Genomic DNA, 14,278 nt, shown 5'->3' with positions numbered 1-14,278 from the left:
TCTGGGGGCTCTCAGCCCAGGTGGGTTGAGGAGAGGGGCCTGGCTCCCCTTGGATTTGGGGGCCCAGAACCAAATCTGCTCCCCTGGGTCTGCTGACAGCTGCAATCCCTGACTTGGAGGAGTGCTTGGCTGTCCCCTCACCTGCCTGGAGTGCTTTTCCTTCAGGCTCCATCACTTCAGTGAGGCCTCCCCCACCTCCCAGTCAGACCGTCTTCTCTTGCCACCCCGAAGTCGCTTGTTTTGCGTCTGTGCCCTGAGGATGTGAGCTGACGGCAACTGTCGTCCCGGGCCTGCATCTGAAGGCCGGGTGCGAGCGACTCTGGCCTTTCCCCTTCGTGCCCAGCAGCTCCCCGTTGTGTGTGTGGAAGGACGCGAAGGCGATGACCAATTTCTACCTGGTTCTGTTCTACGTCACCCTCCTCATGCTCTCCAGACAGGTACGGCCTCGTGCTCAGCGGGGGGGGAGCACTACCGGGCCGGGGCGTCTGCAGATTTGGGGCTGCGTGGGAGGCAGCGCCCAGCCCCGTACGGAAGCCCTGGCCCCCGGGGGCAGGGGTCGCTGGGTCCTCACCTCCCTGCATCCCCTCCCCACAGGACGCCAGTGACATTTGGTCACGTGGGTCACTTGAGAACCGAGTCCCAGCTGACTGGCATTCTGGGGCCACAGGGAAGTGGCCGTTGAGCTGGGGACATTAGCCGGGGACGCAGGGTGGAAGCGCTGAGGGGCTGGCTCAGCGGGCCCCGGGGCTACACGGGTGTCCCCGTGTCCCGGCTCACGGCGGCCAGGACACCGATGTTGCCCGCTGTCCGCAGATTGACTACTACTGCCGCCTGGACTGTTTGTGGAAGAAGAAGTTCAAGAAGGAGCACGAGGAGTTTGAAACCATGGAGAATGTGAACCGCCTTCTTCTGGAGAATGTCTTGCCAGCCCACGTGGCCGCTCACTTCATTGGTGACAAGTTAAATGAGGTGTGGCGCCGGCGGGCGCTGGGTGGCCCCGGGTAGGGGGAGATGGAGGGTACCTGGGGCCCGCGGTTTTCACCCCTGGGACGTGGGGCCGCCCGGGGGCGGGTGGTTTGGGCACCAGCTGCGTGTCCAGGCCTCTGTGGTCCGGTCGGTCCGTGCGGATGAAAATGTTTGTGGCTCACGGGTTCCGTGCCGCAGCGGTTTACGGAAGAGGACCCAGGCCCCCCGACTGTGACCTTGGCCCGCCCCCCGGGGCTCTCAGCCTCAGCCCCGGGACCCAGGGTAGTGCAGAGCCAGAACCACCCCGAGCCCGCCCCAACCAGTGCACTCAGATGGGAGTCTCAGGCGTAAGGCAGGCCGAGCGACACTCGCGTTGCGCCCCCGGGCCCTGAAAGTTTCGTGGGACGGCCAGGGGGCCGCGTCCCTGTGCTTGCTTGTCCCCCCGCCCCGGCCGGCTGGCGCAAGGTCGTCTTCTGCCCGCCCCCATCCAGGACTGGTACCATCAGTCCTACGACTGCGTGTGTGTCATGTTCGCGTCCGTGCCGGACTTCAAAGTCTTCTACACGGAGTGCGACGTCAACAAGGAGGGGCTGGAGTGTCTGCGCCTGCTGAACGAGATCATCGCCGACTTCGATGAGGTTCGGCCTGGCGCGGAGGGCACGGTGCGGGCCCCCCCAGATCAGGAGAGGGACGCGTGCGCCTTTCTCCCATGTTTCCCTCAGTAAGCGCTTTGTTACCTTCTCTGCGAGGGGCAGCCAGCTCAGGTCAGATGTAGGTCCTTGAAGAAGGCAGCGGTGCCCTTACCTGTGGTTTGCTGACCGTGTGAGCTGCGCCCCGGCAGCAGATGACCCCCCCTCCCGACACACGGCCAGGAGGTCAGTAGTGGCCGAACGCCGTGTCACAGTGTCCCCGTCATGTGCCTCACTTCATATCACCAGGAGGAGGAGGAGGAGGAACGAATGCAGTACAGGAAGAGTTTTTGAGAGAGGGACCCTTCACGTAACTTATCAGGGCGCGTGGTTCTGTTGTTAATCTTTCACCATGCCTGATTTCCAACTAAACCTCATCACAGGCGAGTTCGTGGGCCAGAGAGCACACGCTCTGGAGGGCTTGGGACCCTGCGGTGCCAGGCAGCCACCGGGGTCTGGGAGTGGGTAAGGGAGGCTGCTGTAGTTTGAGTCCCAGCCAAGCCCATGCTGCCACCTCTTTCTGAGGAAGTCCGTCGGCTTGGACTTCATTTTTTTTTTTTTTTTTAATAAAGATTTATTTGATAGAGACAGCGAGAGAGGGAAAACAAGGCAGGGGGAGTGGGAGAGGGAGAAGCAGGCTCCCCGCTGAGCAGGGAGCCCGATGCGGGGCTAGATCCCTGGGATCGTGACCTGAGCCGAAAGCCAATGACTGAGCCACCCAGGTGCCCCTGAATTTTTTTTTTTTTTTTTTTAAGAATTTACTTAGAGCACACAAGCGGGGCACAGGGCCAGAGGGAGAGGGAGAGGAAGAATCTTAAGCAGACTCTACACTCAGCGCGGAGCCCGATGTGGGGCTCGATCCCAGGACCCTGAGATCATGACCTGAGCTGAAACCATGGGTCAGATGCTTAACTGACTGAGCCACCCAGGCGCCCCTTGGATTTCATTCTTAGCTGTGAACATTCGACATTCCTGGGTAGATCCTGTTGGGCTGTGCTTGCTCCTTAAGAATGAGAGTCCTGACGCGAATAGGAGGACCAGGCAGCAGGGACAGAACCAGAGACCTCGTCCCTGCATGGACTCGGCTGTCCACTCACAAGGGAAGGCCGAACGTGAGAAATGTCGGCATTAGGAGCAGTGGTGGGAGGGACCCCACCCCTTCTCAGACCTCGGGGTGTCCCTTTTGTCCCGCAGCTGCTCCTAAAGCCCAAGTTCAGCAGCGTGGAGAAGATCAAGACCATCGGCAGCACGTACATGGCAGCCGCGGGGCTCAGCAGCCCCTCAGGGACTGAGAACCAGGTACTGAGCTGAGCTGGTGGCCTCATGTCCCAGTCCCCCGCTAGGGGGGATTCAGCAGGTCCCAGGCCTGTCCTATGAGGGAGGGGCAGAGGCCCTCACAGTTCAGCCTCCTGCCGGCCTGACACGCGGTGCAGGCGGGAAGTCGGGGCAGGGGACCTGCGGCTCCCGTGCGCAGCGCTCTGTCCCGCAGGACCTGGAGCGGCAGTACGCGCACATTGGCATCATGGTGGAGTTCAGCATCGCCCTGATGAGCAAGCTGGACGGCATCAACCGGCATTCTTTCAACTCCTTCCGCCTCCGAGTTGGTGAGGGCCCAGAAAGCGGGGCCGGGCTCGGGGAGGGCGGCTGGGGCCCATGCCTCCTGGCAAGCGCACGCTCAGGCCTGACGGTGCACTTCCCCGTCTAGCGGGAAAGCCTTGAGAATGCCTTCTTGGCCTTGCAACGCTGGCGACAGGGCAATTACTCTTTCTTGGCATTGTTTATAAAGTTAGCTTTGGAAGTTTTGAGTAGATAGAAACAGAACCCTACAGAAAATGGAGAACCCCAAAATCACTTTCTTTAAACCTTACAACGTCCTGAGAACAAAGCCAAGTTATTGACCAAACTACTCCGTGTTAGCTACAGGGCTGGTGCTCACAGCCTGTTTGTTCTTGGTTGGGAGATGAGCAGATACTAGAAAAGTGCTAACTGCAGCCCAACTTCTGGAGCAAGCAGCCGGAAGAGGGCCACCCGGGGAGTGCCTCTCACGCACCCCAAATGAGCACTCCTGTCATGGGCTTGGGAAGCGCTCTCTAGCCATTTCAGAGGTTGGTCAGTGTTGGTCAGTGTTTTCTGTGGCTGCTGCTAAGGGCAGAGCCTCAGGCTTGGCCTCCCTGACCCGCCAACTGCAAATGTCCCCTTCAGGCATAAACCACGGGCCCGTGATTGCTGGAGTGATCGGGGCACGAAAGCCTCAGTATGACATCTGGGGAAACACGGTCAACGTTGCCAGCCGGATGGAGAGCACTGGAGAACTTGGCAAGATCCAGGTACAACCCAGCTGGGGAAACTATGACCACAGGGGGAGGAACTTCGCAGAGGCGCGGGGACCCGGGCATCGGTCAGCAATGTGACTCCAGCCCTGACGTGCTTCAGGGACACCAGACGTGTGCTGCTTGGGGCTGGTTTCTGCCTGACCCCCCACAGCGGGTGTTCTTCCTGCTTCCCAGGACTGTCGGCCTTTTCTTTTCAGGTTACTGAAGAGACATGCACCATCCTCCAGGGACTAGGTTATTCTTGCGAGTGCCGGGGACTGATCAACGTCAAAGGCAAAGGCGAGCTGAGGACTTACTTTGTCTGTACAGACACTGCCAAGTTCCAAGGGTTGGGACTCAACTGAGGGCTTCTGGTAGGTGCAGAACATGCTGGAAGCGGATTTCCTTCCCTGAGACAAGCCAAGGGGAGCACTCAGCCCCACGCCAGTCACAAAGGCATTCCAAGGGTTTGGTTGTCACTACCCCTGCAGATGGCTATGCGTAGCTTCCTCGGATTTGTGCTACAGGATTTCTGGGAACATGCATCAGACCCTTGCCTGAGGTGACCACGGAGCCTTGCCACCCACAGGTAGCCAGGATCTCTGTGCCATCTGAGTCTGCACCGCAGCCTCTAGACAGCGTGGACAGGCTCCCTCATGAGGCTCAGCTGCTCAGTCCCCTTGCTGCTGTGGCGATCTCGGAGCATGAGCCGTACATACCCTGCCTGGCCTGTGAGCTGCACACGCGGGCCCGGTCTTTTCTAGGTACGGAACTAGGACGAGTTGTCCGGGATGGGCTGGGTACTCCTTTTTGCCCCAGCGGATCAGCCACAGGATTCTGCATTGCTCACACAGGCATTCTGGCAAACAGAGGTGAAAAGGCCGTTTTCAACTGTGGTTTCACACAGTAGGGAGGAAAAACCACAGCGGACATTTGCTACCTCTTGTCATCTCTAGCGTATGTTTTAAATGGCTATACGATTGGTGGAGGTTTTATCCTTTTTAATGACTTCTTAGATGCTAGACAAAGTCTCTTCCCTCCAGCGTACTGTCTTTTTAACCACTGACACCGAAGGAGAACCTGCCGTCCGGTGTCCGTTTCTGTATCGGCCCAGCCGGGGGTGGTTGGGCCTGGAGTGTGGCTCACGGCAAGAAGGCAGGCAGTGGCGTGGCTCAGGAAATGAGGCACCACCTCCTAGCCCCTCCCCGACTGCTCCCCCATGTCTGGGGCTCTCCCCTGCAGTCTTCCGCTAAATCTTAGCTTCTGTGGTGGAAAGGAATGGAATCTGTGCAGACAGGACACAGACAACCTGTAGCACTTCCTTCCTTTAGTCCTCACACCTAACTTGAGCTTCAAAATGAAAAGCTTCTGCTCCACATGAGCGCGCAAAGAGGTTCCCGTATGTGGGAAGCCAGCCCGCTCGGAAATGCTGGGCTGGTCTTGCTCTGAACCGCATGAATCAAGGCAAGTGCGAAATGCCAGGTTCGCGAGATGCGTCTCACAGAGCTTCAGTTCTCAAAAGACTCAGAAGTCAGCTTGAGTTGTATTTCCAGGTGAGAAGGAACCAAACTGCCTATTCCTTTTTCTGGATCAGCTTTGCTGCCTCATCACCAGAGTGCGCGCCCGGGGTTTCTCACACAGCTGCATTTCACTGCAGAGCAAGGATTCCCAGCTCGGGGTCCTCCGGGAGCCCCCAGCCATTACAGGAAATCTTGCGTATGGGAAGCTTCAAAAGCGGACACAGGGTTGCAGCCAAGAGCAGGGAGGACTGAAGCTGAACCCGCTGTCTGCTTAGGCCACGTCTGGGGCTTATCAGCCTGAGAAGGGGCTTATCTCGTTTGCCCAGTGAAGCCAGATGTGCTAGCGGCTGAGGCTTGCGTGTCACTGGGAGAGAGATGAATGAATCACAGGAACTTGCTGTACAAAGGAATTTTACGGCAAAAATGCTGTTAAGGGGTAACCTCACTTAAAAACTGCTTTTCTGCACCAACTTTTCATATAAAGGGCTGGTTTCGGGTGAGTACTACACTGCGACCCGGACAGGTAAATCGGCAGCGACCAGGGCCTCTTGGCAGGGCTCTCCTCGGAGGTCAGGAAGGTTCTGTCACGGATACAATACCGGACACACCTTGGCATGCTGGGTCTCTCTGAGGTGGGCCTACTTCTACTCTCGCAATATTAAATTACTTTTTTCCTCCCGCAACAGAAATCCAGTCCTTTTTATTTCCAACTCAAGCACGGTGCTCCGATAAGCACATTTTTGGAAGTTTTGAGTTTCTGATGTGCCAACTATTGTGTGGAACGGACCCTAAAAGGCACCTGCAGTCACATTTGCTTAGTGTGTTTTCCAGGGGCCAGGCCCCTTCCTCACAGGTGTCATTCTGTTTTATGAGAGGACAAGTATCTTTTCTAACACTGACCTTTCCTAGGGGTCACGGGCTGGCGTGAAGGGGGCCTCCCCGGCTCTAGTGAAAGTCACACCTGACATTTTCTGGTTTACTCATTAAAATTAAGAAAAGAAGATCATTAACCACTGTGTACATGGTGTATATAATAGGTCATGTCCAAAAACAGGTTTTGAGAGGGTACATCCGAATAACTAGGAATTACTCTGTATGCTGAATATTTATAGATCTGTAACATTTGTTTCAAAATGTTATACTTCATTTTTATAAAGTACCAGTGTTTCTACTTTGTTCAGCCTTTCATATATTAAATCAGCAATTTGGAAAAAAATGTCCTAAAGTGTTTTGAATTTCAGTTTTCTTGGTCTATTTAAGAAAATCACTGCCTGAATTATAATCGGAAGATTAAACTCTAAAAAGACTTGAAATACATAACTGAACAATTTTGAAGTTCTTTTGGCATGTGATTTTTAGTAGGTTTTTAAGAATGGGTCGTCGTGGAGAATCAGTTTTCCTTCACCCCACTTGTTCTTGCTAAATGTTCGTTTTCAAAGTCAGGGAAATAAAAAGGCTCCCAGCCGGGGGTGGGGGGTGGGGGGGTGGGGCGGGGGAGAGGAAAGGGGGTCTCTCTTACAAGGGCTCTGCATAACCCAAGCAAGGTTTCCTGAAGCAGGCTGCTGCGTGGTGCCTGGTTATGGAAGAGGACCTCATGTCTCCTGGTCTCCTACTCCATTACCTGCTCAAGCAGCCGACCTTTGTAGTTCAGATAAAATTAGAGGACTCTCAGTTCAGGGGACATGCTGAGGCACAAGTGGCTCGGGAGAAACAGTAAACAGAAACGTAAACTTTCCTTTAAGCTCTGTGATTCCTTTTCTTATCTGGCTTCTCCTTTTACTGTAGTTCTAAGTGACCCTCTCAAAAATGGAAAAAATAAACCAAACAGGACCACAGATAGGTTAGTACTGTGAAACTCCTGGTGTGATTTTGGGGGGTTGGGGGAGAGAGAGGGTGGCATAGGGGAGGTACCTCGTCCTCATCCTTCTATAGGACATCATTCCCATCAGGTATGCAGGGGACATACACTTAAGAATTTTAGAATCTACTAGTATTTGTTTTCATGGTATAATGATGGAAAATCTCACTGGATGGGGATTTTAGAGAAGAGTCTGAGCTCCGGTCCCGTGTGTGCCCTAAGGAAGTGGCCCTGTCATTCCGACTTCACCGTGCCCAGGCCCACTCCGGATGGCAACAGGTCAGAGTCCCTCCTAGTCCTTCCTCACGAGGCCCTTCTTTGAATAAATCATCTAAGTCGGAACTCTTTGGTTATAATTTCTTTAATGAGGAGTTCTGACAAATGTGGTAAAACGAGGGAGTTCAATTATTTGGGGGACTTGCTGCTTTTAACGAAGGGTCCTGAAAAGGCTGTTTTATTTCCTAAGTGTTTCTCTATCACTTCAGCGCTGGGGAAAGGTCAGGGAGCAACTCAGCTGACAGCACAACACAGCTCATAGTCCCAGGCTCAGCTTTATTACCTAATACAAGTCCAATCTCTGGAACATTAAAATTAATTGTTCCAAAGTTTAATTAAAAACACAATTTACAAATATTCAGTATCTTCTGAAAAGCATTTCCAAGTTAAGAATGAAAAAAATATGTACAGAATATATAATGAAATACCAGTGAGCTTCAAATCCCATTGGGTCCACACTCGGCAACATCAGTCTTTCTCGGTTCTTCAAAATCTGAAAGGAAAAGTTACGGCCTCATTCAGCACTTTTTCCCTTTTAATTAAAAGGTAAAGGTACCATCCAAAAGAATAAGTGCTGACAGCCCTTCTTTACCATGTTCAAGGTTAAAGACTAGATATACTACTAGGGTATCATTGTAGGGTTTTTTTTGCAAATGTGTCAAATCTTTATTTCCTTTACGTCTTGTCTAAAGAATTAATAAAAAGTTTATACAATATCAACATGCAGAGACAAAAATCTTTCCAATATTACTTGAGGGGAGAGGACTGATGTTCCTTTAACTCACAACAGTCCTCCATCCTCCCAGACACACAGGGCATGTACCTTCCGTTAAATCTACAAAGTTGTTTTCCACGATGGGGGAGGGGATGGAAATCCCCATTGCTTTTCGAACTCCGTATGTGCTGACAATGTCGCCTGGAGTGACTTGCTGCGCAAGTTCTTTCAGATTGTTGGTTACCTGTTCAGCTAGGGAAAAGAAAACAGTTCTAGGTGTTAAAACGTGGTTCCTTTACATAATAATAAACAAAACCCAAAAGAGCAATAGGAAGTTGACCCTGGAACACCAGGGGTTGGAGCTGTACTGGTCCACAGAAGATACACAGATTTTTTTTTTTTTTGTGGATAAATACAGGACTGTAAACCTATTCTCTTCATTTTTAATATTTTCTTTAGCTTTACTGTAAGAAACAGTATGTAATACATGTGATGTACAAAATACATGTTAGTTGTTTGTAGGTAAGGCTTCCAGTCAACAGAAGGCTATTACAGTAAAGTTTGGGGGGAGTCAAAAATTACACGTGGATTTTCAACTGCGTGGGGTGGGGGAGGAGGGAGGTCAGTCGGCACCCCCAACCCCCACATTGTTCAAAAAAGAAACCATCCATGGTTCACTTCAGCTCTGCTGACAGTAGTACCACTTCTCAGAAGGTTCTCCCTTTAAGTATCCCCTGATTCTCCTCTTACCGGAGGCGTAACATACCGAGATGCATTTCCCTGTAAGAGGGACCCAAGAGACAGATCATGTTGGGAGGGGGTCTGGTGCTCAGGCGCTCGTTCTGGGCTTCCTGGAGCTCTCGGAGCAATCTGGTGGTCTCATCAAGTTTCCTCTGGAACATTTCAGCTTCTGTGTGGTACGAACAAAAACACACTAAAGAAAACATGAACACACTTATGTTTGATCTTGTGCAGTAAAGTGAGTCCTATGCTCTGGGGTTTTGCTATTTATTGGCTAGTCTTCTCTCCTCAATGAAATTAATACCAGAGACATGCTTTACTCTTCACGGAAGCACGGCCAGCCAAGATCTTCCTGTGGTGAATGGCTATGTCAAACTGGACTAATGTGACATTAAATCGTTGACTGCCCGGGATATGAAGTGACACTCACCTTCAGAGTCAAAAACTTCAACAGGAGCACCAAAATTTGTTACTGCTTTCAGTGCTGTGAGCCGGTCCTGATTACTGGAATCTAAACGGCCTGCTGGCTCTATTTCGGTAATCTGCTTTAAAAAAAAAGCAATTATTTGGGCTTGCTAGAATGAGAAATTATTAAGATGGTCTGTGTTTACAGGCCAAGTTATTCCACCTATTTACTTTGGAGTTACAATTTTGATACCTACAAAACCGTCTTCCCAGAATACTTGCAAAGTGCCATTCCCCAATCTGGGCCAAACACTATCCACAAATGCATACTTTCCGTTCCTGAAATGATGTGTCTTACGAAACACCCATCCTTTGTTCCATCTGGCAGCTACTCCAAAGATGAAAGGAACGAGAGCCTTGGTACTGCCTATGCCACGAAGAGCTTCTGGTTGGGACAATGCCTCCTGTTTCCAAGAGCAATCTGGTGGTCTCATCAAGTTTCCTCTGGGACTCACAGGCCATGCTTTGGCCCCCAGTGTGGATGCTTGCACTCCCACAGTAGAGTTCGAGCATGAGATACTTCCTGGGTCACCTCCTGGCCCCAAAGCCAGGCTGTCAGTATTACATGGGAGAAACAAAATCCTAAAATGGGTGGAGTTGTATTTTTGGAATGACAAGACTCAGAGTTTCCATAACCTCAACACTGCTTTTGAGGAAGAAATGAGCCCAGATAACAAACCACCAGAAATCAATGGTTTCATTTAGATGCTGGGGCATGACATTATAGATGTTTATGTGAACCCCCGATCTCTCTACCTACTTATGGCTAAGAGCGTGTGGGGAGAAACTCTCAGTATATACTTATGGCTTGCCATCTGCGGAGCCCCCACCACCCTACTTTTTACCCAGCCTCCTTTCCCATTCTCAAGATTTCTTGCATTCCTGCCCCCTCACTAAGCACATGACCTTGCTGGGGCCTCATTCCTTGCAAACATGGTTCTGTGGGTACCATTCACACCTACATCTATCCTTCCTTGAGCTCATCTTCAAGTTCTCCTTCCCCTCAGTTACTGGGCTCACATCTGTCTGCCCTCACGTCCCTGCTTCCTCCACTCATTTAGCTCTCTGCCGCCTACCTCTGTCGCCATCATTTTGCTGACCCCGCTCTGATGAAGGTTACAAATGACAGCCTCCACTCTCCTCTCGCTGGGGTCCTTCCTGCATGTCCTTCTTTTCGTGGTTTTTCTACCTCACCTACTGGGCTTCTCCAAGGTTCTGTCCTTCAGCCTTTACCCAGTGTTCTCTCTGGACAATCTCGTTCACTTGAATGACTATAGTGAAACTCTCCCTTTACACCAACAACTTCCAGACCTGCACACCTGCAACCCAGATCTGGGAATCCCCCGCCGCCCCAACAATGTCCCCAGTCACCCCCGTGTGGGACGCCAAGTACAGCTTCTCTTCCTGCTGGAGGGGAGCCCCTTTCCCCACACTGTGATGGGAGCTCATGATGCCACGAGCTACCTCATGCACCAGGTCCTGTGGACCTGACTTCTACTGTACTCGTCTTTACTGTCTATCTTTAGCCCCTTCCTCTGTGTTGCCACGCTCGTCAGTGTTTTGCTCAGACAAGCCCCGGAGCTCTTTGGGTCCCCTCCTCCAGCCCCTCTCCCCTCGTTTCCTCAGAGCTTCCTGTCTTCTGGGGTAAAATCTCAGCTTCTTGGCACATCCTGCAGCCTCTGTGTCATCAGGGCCTCACCCATGCAGGCCTCCCCACCTCCCCTCCTCCGCCCAGGCACCCCACGCTCACACGTCGACTGTGCTCTCCGCACACGGGCCCCGTCCATGCATGTCTGCTTCTGTGACTATACATACAGTTTCGGCCCACTTCCCACCGCCTGCTGGGAGAATGTCTCTTTATCTTTCCCGGCCCAGCTGGCCCAGCACGCACTCTGTGAGGGCCGCCTTGGCCATGCAGAGCAGCTGGCCTCTGCAACCCGTGTTCCTACAATGTGTGCATTTACGCTGTGCGGTCCCAAGGCTGGCCTCCAGGCTCCCATGCTTGCGTGCTGCCCTAGCTGCTGCCCCGCCCCCCACACGCAGAGACTGCTTTATTTACGGAGATACGCAATAAATAATGCTCTTTTAAAACAAAGCTTTATCACTTAGGCCTTTTAGCTTATCCTCCATTTAAATACTTTTTATGAAGAATAAAATATAATCACCTCCATTTCTTTTGCTGGGTCAAGGATCCTTGTCTGGCCTTCATCTTCAGGTGACGGCTAGAAGTATAAAGACAGACAGCTTTTTATTAAAAAATATATTAAAGAGGTAAATATCAAGGAAAATAAAAAAATATTAGGAGCTTCAAGGCAAAGAATAAGAATATGGATTACTGGAATTTTTTTAAACCTAAAACAAATTAGATATAATAAGTGGCATTTTTTTTTAAAAAAGATTTTATTTATTCATTTGACAGCAAGAGAGAGATGGTGAGAGCAGGAACACAAGCGGGGGAGTGGGAGAGAGAGAAGCAAGCTTCCCACAGAGCGGGGAGCCCGATGCAGGGCTTCATCCCAGGACCCTGGGATCATGACCTGAGCCGAAGACAGACGCTTAATGACTGAGCCACCCAGGCGCCCCAATAAGTGGCATTTTGAGAGTGTTTGAGAGTCAAGAGTACCTATTACTGGTAACTCCAAGAATGATCTTTCCGTTCCTGAGCAAAAAGCTATATATGTGTGTATATATATATATATATATATATATATATATGAAGGTATCTGGTAAATAGCAGAGAAATACCTACTAAATGGAGTCGGTTTTCAACAACAGGAAAATCTGTGGCAAGGAGAAAATAGGAGGCACTCTAGGGACTAATTTGCATTAATAGAGCAATATTCTCGGATAGCAGAGGATTACTGTAAAATATTCAAACGCTATGGAGAATGTGAAAGCTTCCCATAATCCTAGCCGTCAGAGATCACGTATACCTAAACAACAGGCAAATGTATCATGCTCCAAAATCAATGATGATGTGATCTTTTTTTTGAAAGGTTGTATTATGATTTTTTAACCAATTCCCAATTCTTTTAAATTATAAACAAGGTATCCTTATATACAACTTTTTTAAATTTTCTAAGATATAGTCTGAGAACTGCTGGATCAATGGACAGAGAAACTTTAGATCTGAAATCTACTGCCCTACCAACCAAATGAAAGCTATTCAATTTTAGCTCAAGACAATTAATTCAGATTGTTGGGACGGTCAAAGGAAAAATATTTCTGAACAGATGAGCAGTGGCATGTTTTTTAGGTCACATGAGGAAAGCCGTTCCTGCGCAAAGCCTGCATGTACAGCAATTCTCACTGAATGTGAGGTGCTGACTCAGCACTGCTGAGAGTCACCCAGGGACTGGCAGCCACATGCGGCAGAGGACAAGGTGGCGGCGGCCACAGCCCTCGGGAAGAGCTAGGACCCCCAGAGACACAGGGTTCTTCTAACTATGGTGACAAGGACATTCTGGAGCTGGACTCTCTTCTACTTATCAGGAGGAACATTTTCTGGTTCTAATCTTGGAACCGAGGGTGTGAATTATTCCAGATGAACTATGTCCGATTGGACTGGAGACAGGTTACAAGTGTTAATAACAGAGCAAAGCGGAAGCTTTTTTCCTTGTGGCCCCATCACTGTGTTCTTACTGAGTAATAAAGAAAAGAACATTCTCTATCATTTTAGTCAATTCAGTTCCAAGCCAGTGGAACTTCCTTTTTTGTTAGGGTACACAGCACCAGCTGACTTCTGAGTCGTCAACCCCATTCTGATTCCTACATTCCCAAGATTGGGAGATAATGACAGTCTCCTGGCCCTCACAGACCCTGGTAGCTGACTTACCCGTTTCCGTTCATTGTCCTCCACCCACGGTCCCCACCCAAGCCGGCCTGGCTTTTCAGGGGAATGCAGCTCAGCTGTCACCCTGGTGACTCCCATGGTTTCATAACACTGAGTGACTAATACTAAGAGCCAATAATGAATTACCCGTTTCTTTAGCAGCCTTCTTACCATCTCCAACTCTTGCAGGGTTCTAGAATGGCCTCCTTTTGTTAAAACATCCAGTAAACTGTCTGCCATCACATAGGGATAATCCTGGCACGTGGCCAAAAACTCATGGATGCTGAAAGAGAGAGTGTTGGGAATGTCACTTCCATATAAATCACTTCCGTCGGCTGAATCTTCCTATCCCAGCCAACTGTTTCTGTCAGACGCGCCTTAATTTACACGCCATGGTGTAAAAATTCCCGTCTAGGTACAACACCCTATTTATAGATTTACCTTTATCATCTTGAGCGAACTAAACAATATCAAGAACACAGTGACATGAAATGCTCCTGGGGAAACCTTCCAAGAGAAATAAAACTCTCTCAATGACGGAGGCTCCAGGGCTCAGTCCTGGACTTACTCCTGCTCTTTGCTTCTTCCCTAAGGTGACCTTATTCACCTCAGGACTTACATGTGGACTAAGAGTCTCAAGGTTACACCTCCGGTTCGGACCACACCCCTTGGATATACACGGGTCTATCAGTGTTTCAGAAGAACGTGGCATTCCGGATATGAAGAACTGGTCATTTACCTGAAATCACTGGGAAGATCAGAGTCTTCCCCATAGGCTGAATAGATCAGATCCGAATCGTCCTTGCTGATATTTGCAAATGTGGAGTCATAATGTGGAGCATAAGAACTGTAGGGTCCGTAGTTCAAGTATAACACTGTGGACAGAAATCAAATACTACAGTAC

The 14,278-nt window shown here is 50.4% G+C and overlaps 2 protein-coding genes across 11 annotated transcripts in view; one reads left to right on the top strand and one right to left on the bottom strand.

Annotated features, from left to right (window-relative positions):
* Positions 1–6,712, top strand: part of ADCY7 (adenylate cyclase 7) — a 54,175-nt gene extending 47,463 nt beyond the window's left edge. For 6 of the 7 annotated variants that reach the window (XM_073884364.1, XM_025852404.2, XM_025852406.2 and 3 more), the window contains 7 exons: positions 347–437; positions 814–969; positions 1,458–1,604; positions 2,850–2,954; positions 3,145–3,259; positions 3,858–3,982; positions 4,186–6,712. In XM_073884364.1, the coding sequence (XP_073740465.1) occupies positions 347–437; positions 814–969; positions 1,458–1,604; positions 2,850–2,954; positions 3,145–3,259; positions 3,858–3,982; positions 4,186–4,332 (886 nt within the window). In that variant the 3' untranslated portion in view covers positions 4,333–6,712. The other variant, XM_025852410.2, reaches the window with a different exon arrangement.
* Positions 6,713–7,690: 978 nt separating this feature from the next.
* BRD7 (bromodomain containing 7) overlaps positions 7,691–14,278 on the bottom strand; it is a 42,335-nt gene continuing 35,747 nt past the window's right edge. The window contains exons 11-17 of one of the 4 annotated variants that reach the window (XM_025852375.2): positions 14,114–14,249; positions 13,522–13,657; positions 11,708–11,764; positions 9,508–9,622; positions 9,103–9,246; positions 8,445–8,588; positions 7,691–8,114 (exon numbers count right to left, since the gene is read on the bottom strand). In XM_025852375.2, coding sequence (XP_025708160.1) covers positions 8,059–8,114; positions 8,445–8,588; positions 9,103–9,246; positions 9,508–9,622; positions 11,708–11,764; positions 13,522–13,657; positions 14,114–14,249 — 788 coding nt within the window. In that variant the 3' untranslated portion in view covers positions 7,691–8,058. The remainder of the gene's footprint in view (positions 8,115–8,444; positions 8,589–9,102; positions 9,247–9,507; positions 9,623–11,707; positions 11,765–13,521; positions 13,658–14,113; positions 14,250–14,278) is intronic. The other 3 variants (XM_025852376.2, XM_025852377.2, XM_025852378.2) reach the window with 3 other exon arrangements.

The sequence above is a fragment of the Callorhinus ursinus genome, unplaced genomic scaffold (assembly GCF_003265705.2).
Source record: "Callorhinus ursinus isolate GAN/ISIS: 27379988/994484 unplaced genomic scaffold, GSC_fseal_2.0 scaffold56, whole genome shotgun sequence".
NCBI lineage: Eukaryota > Metazoa > Chordata > Mammalia > Carnivora > Otariidae > Callorhinus > Callorhinus ursinus.
This window is presented reverse-complemented; position numbering and strand designations above follow the sequence as displayed.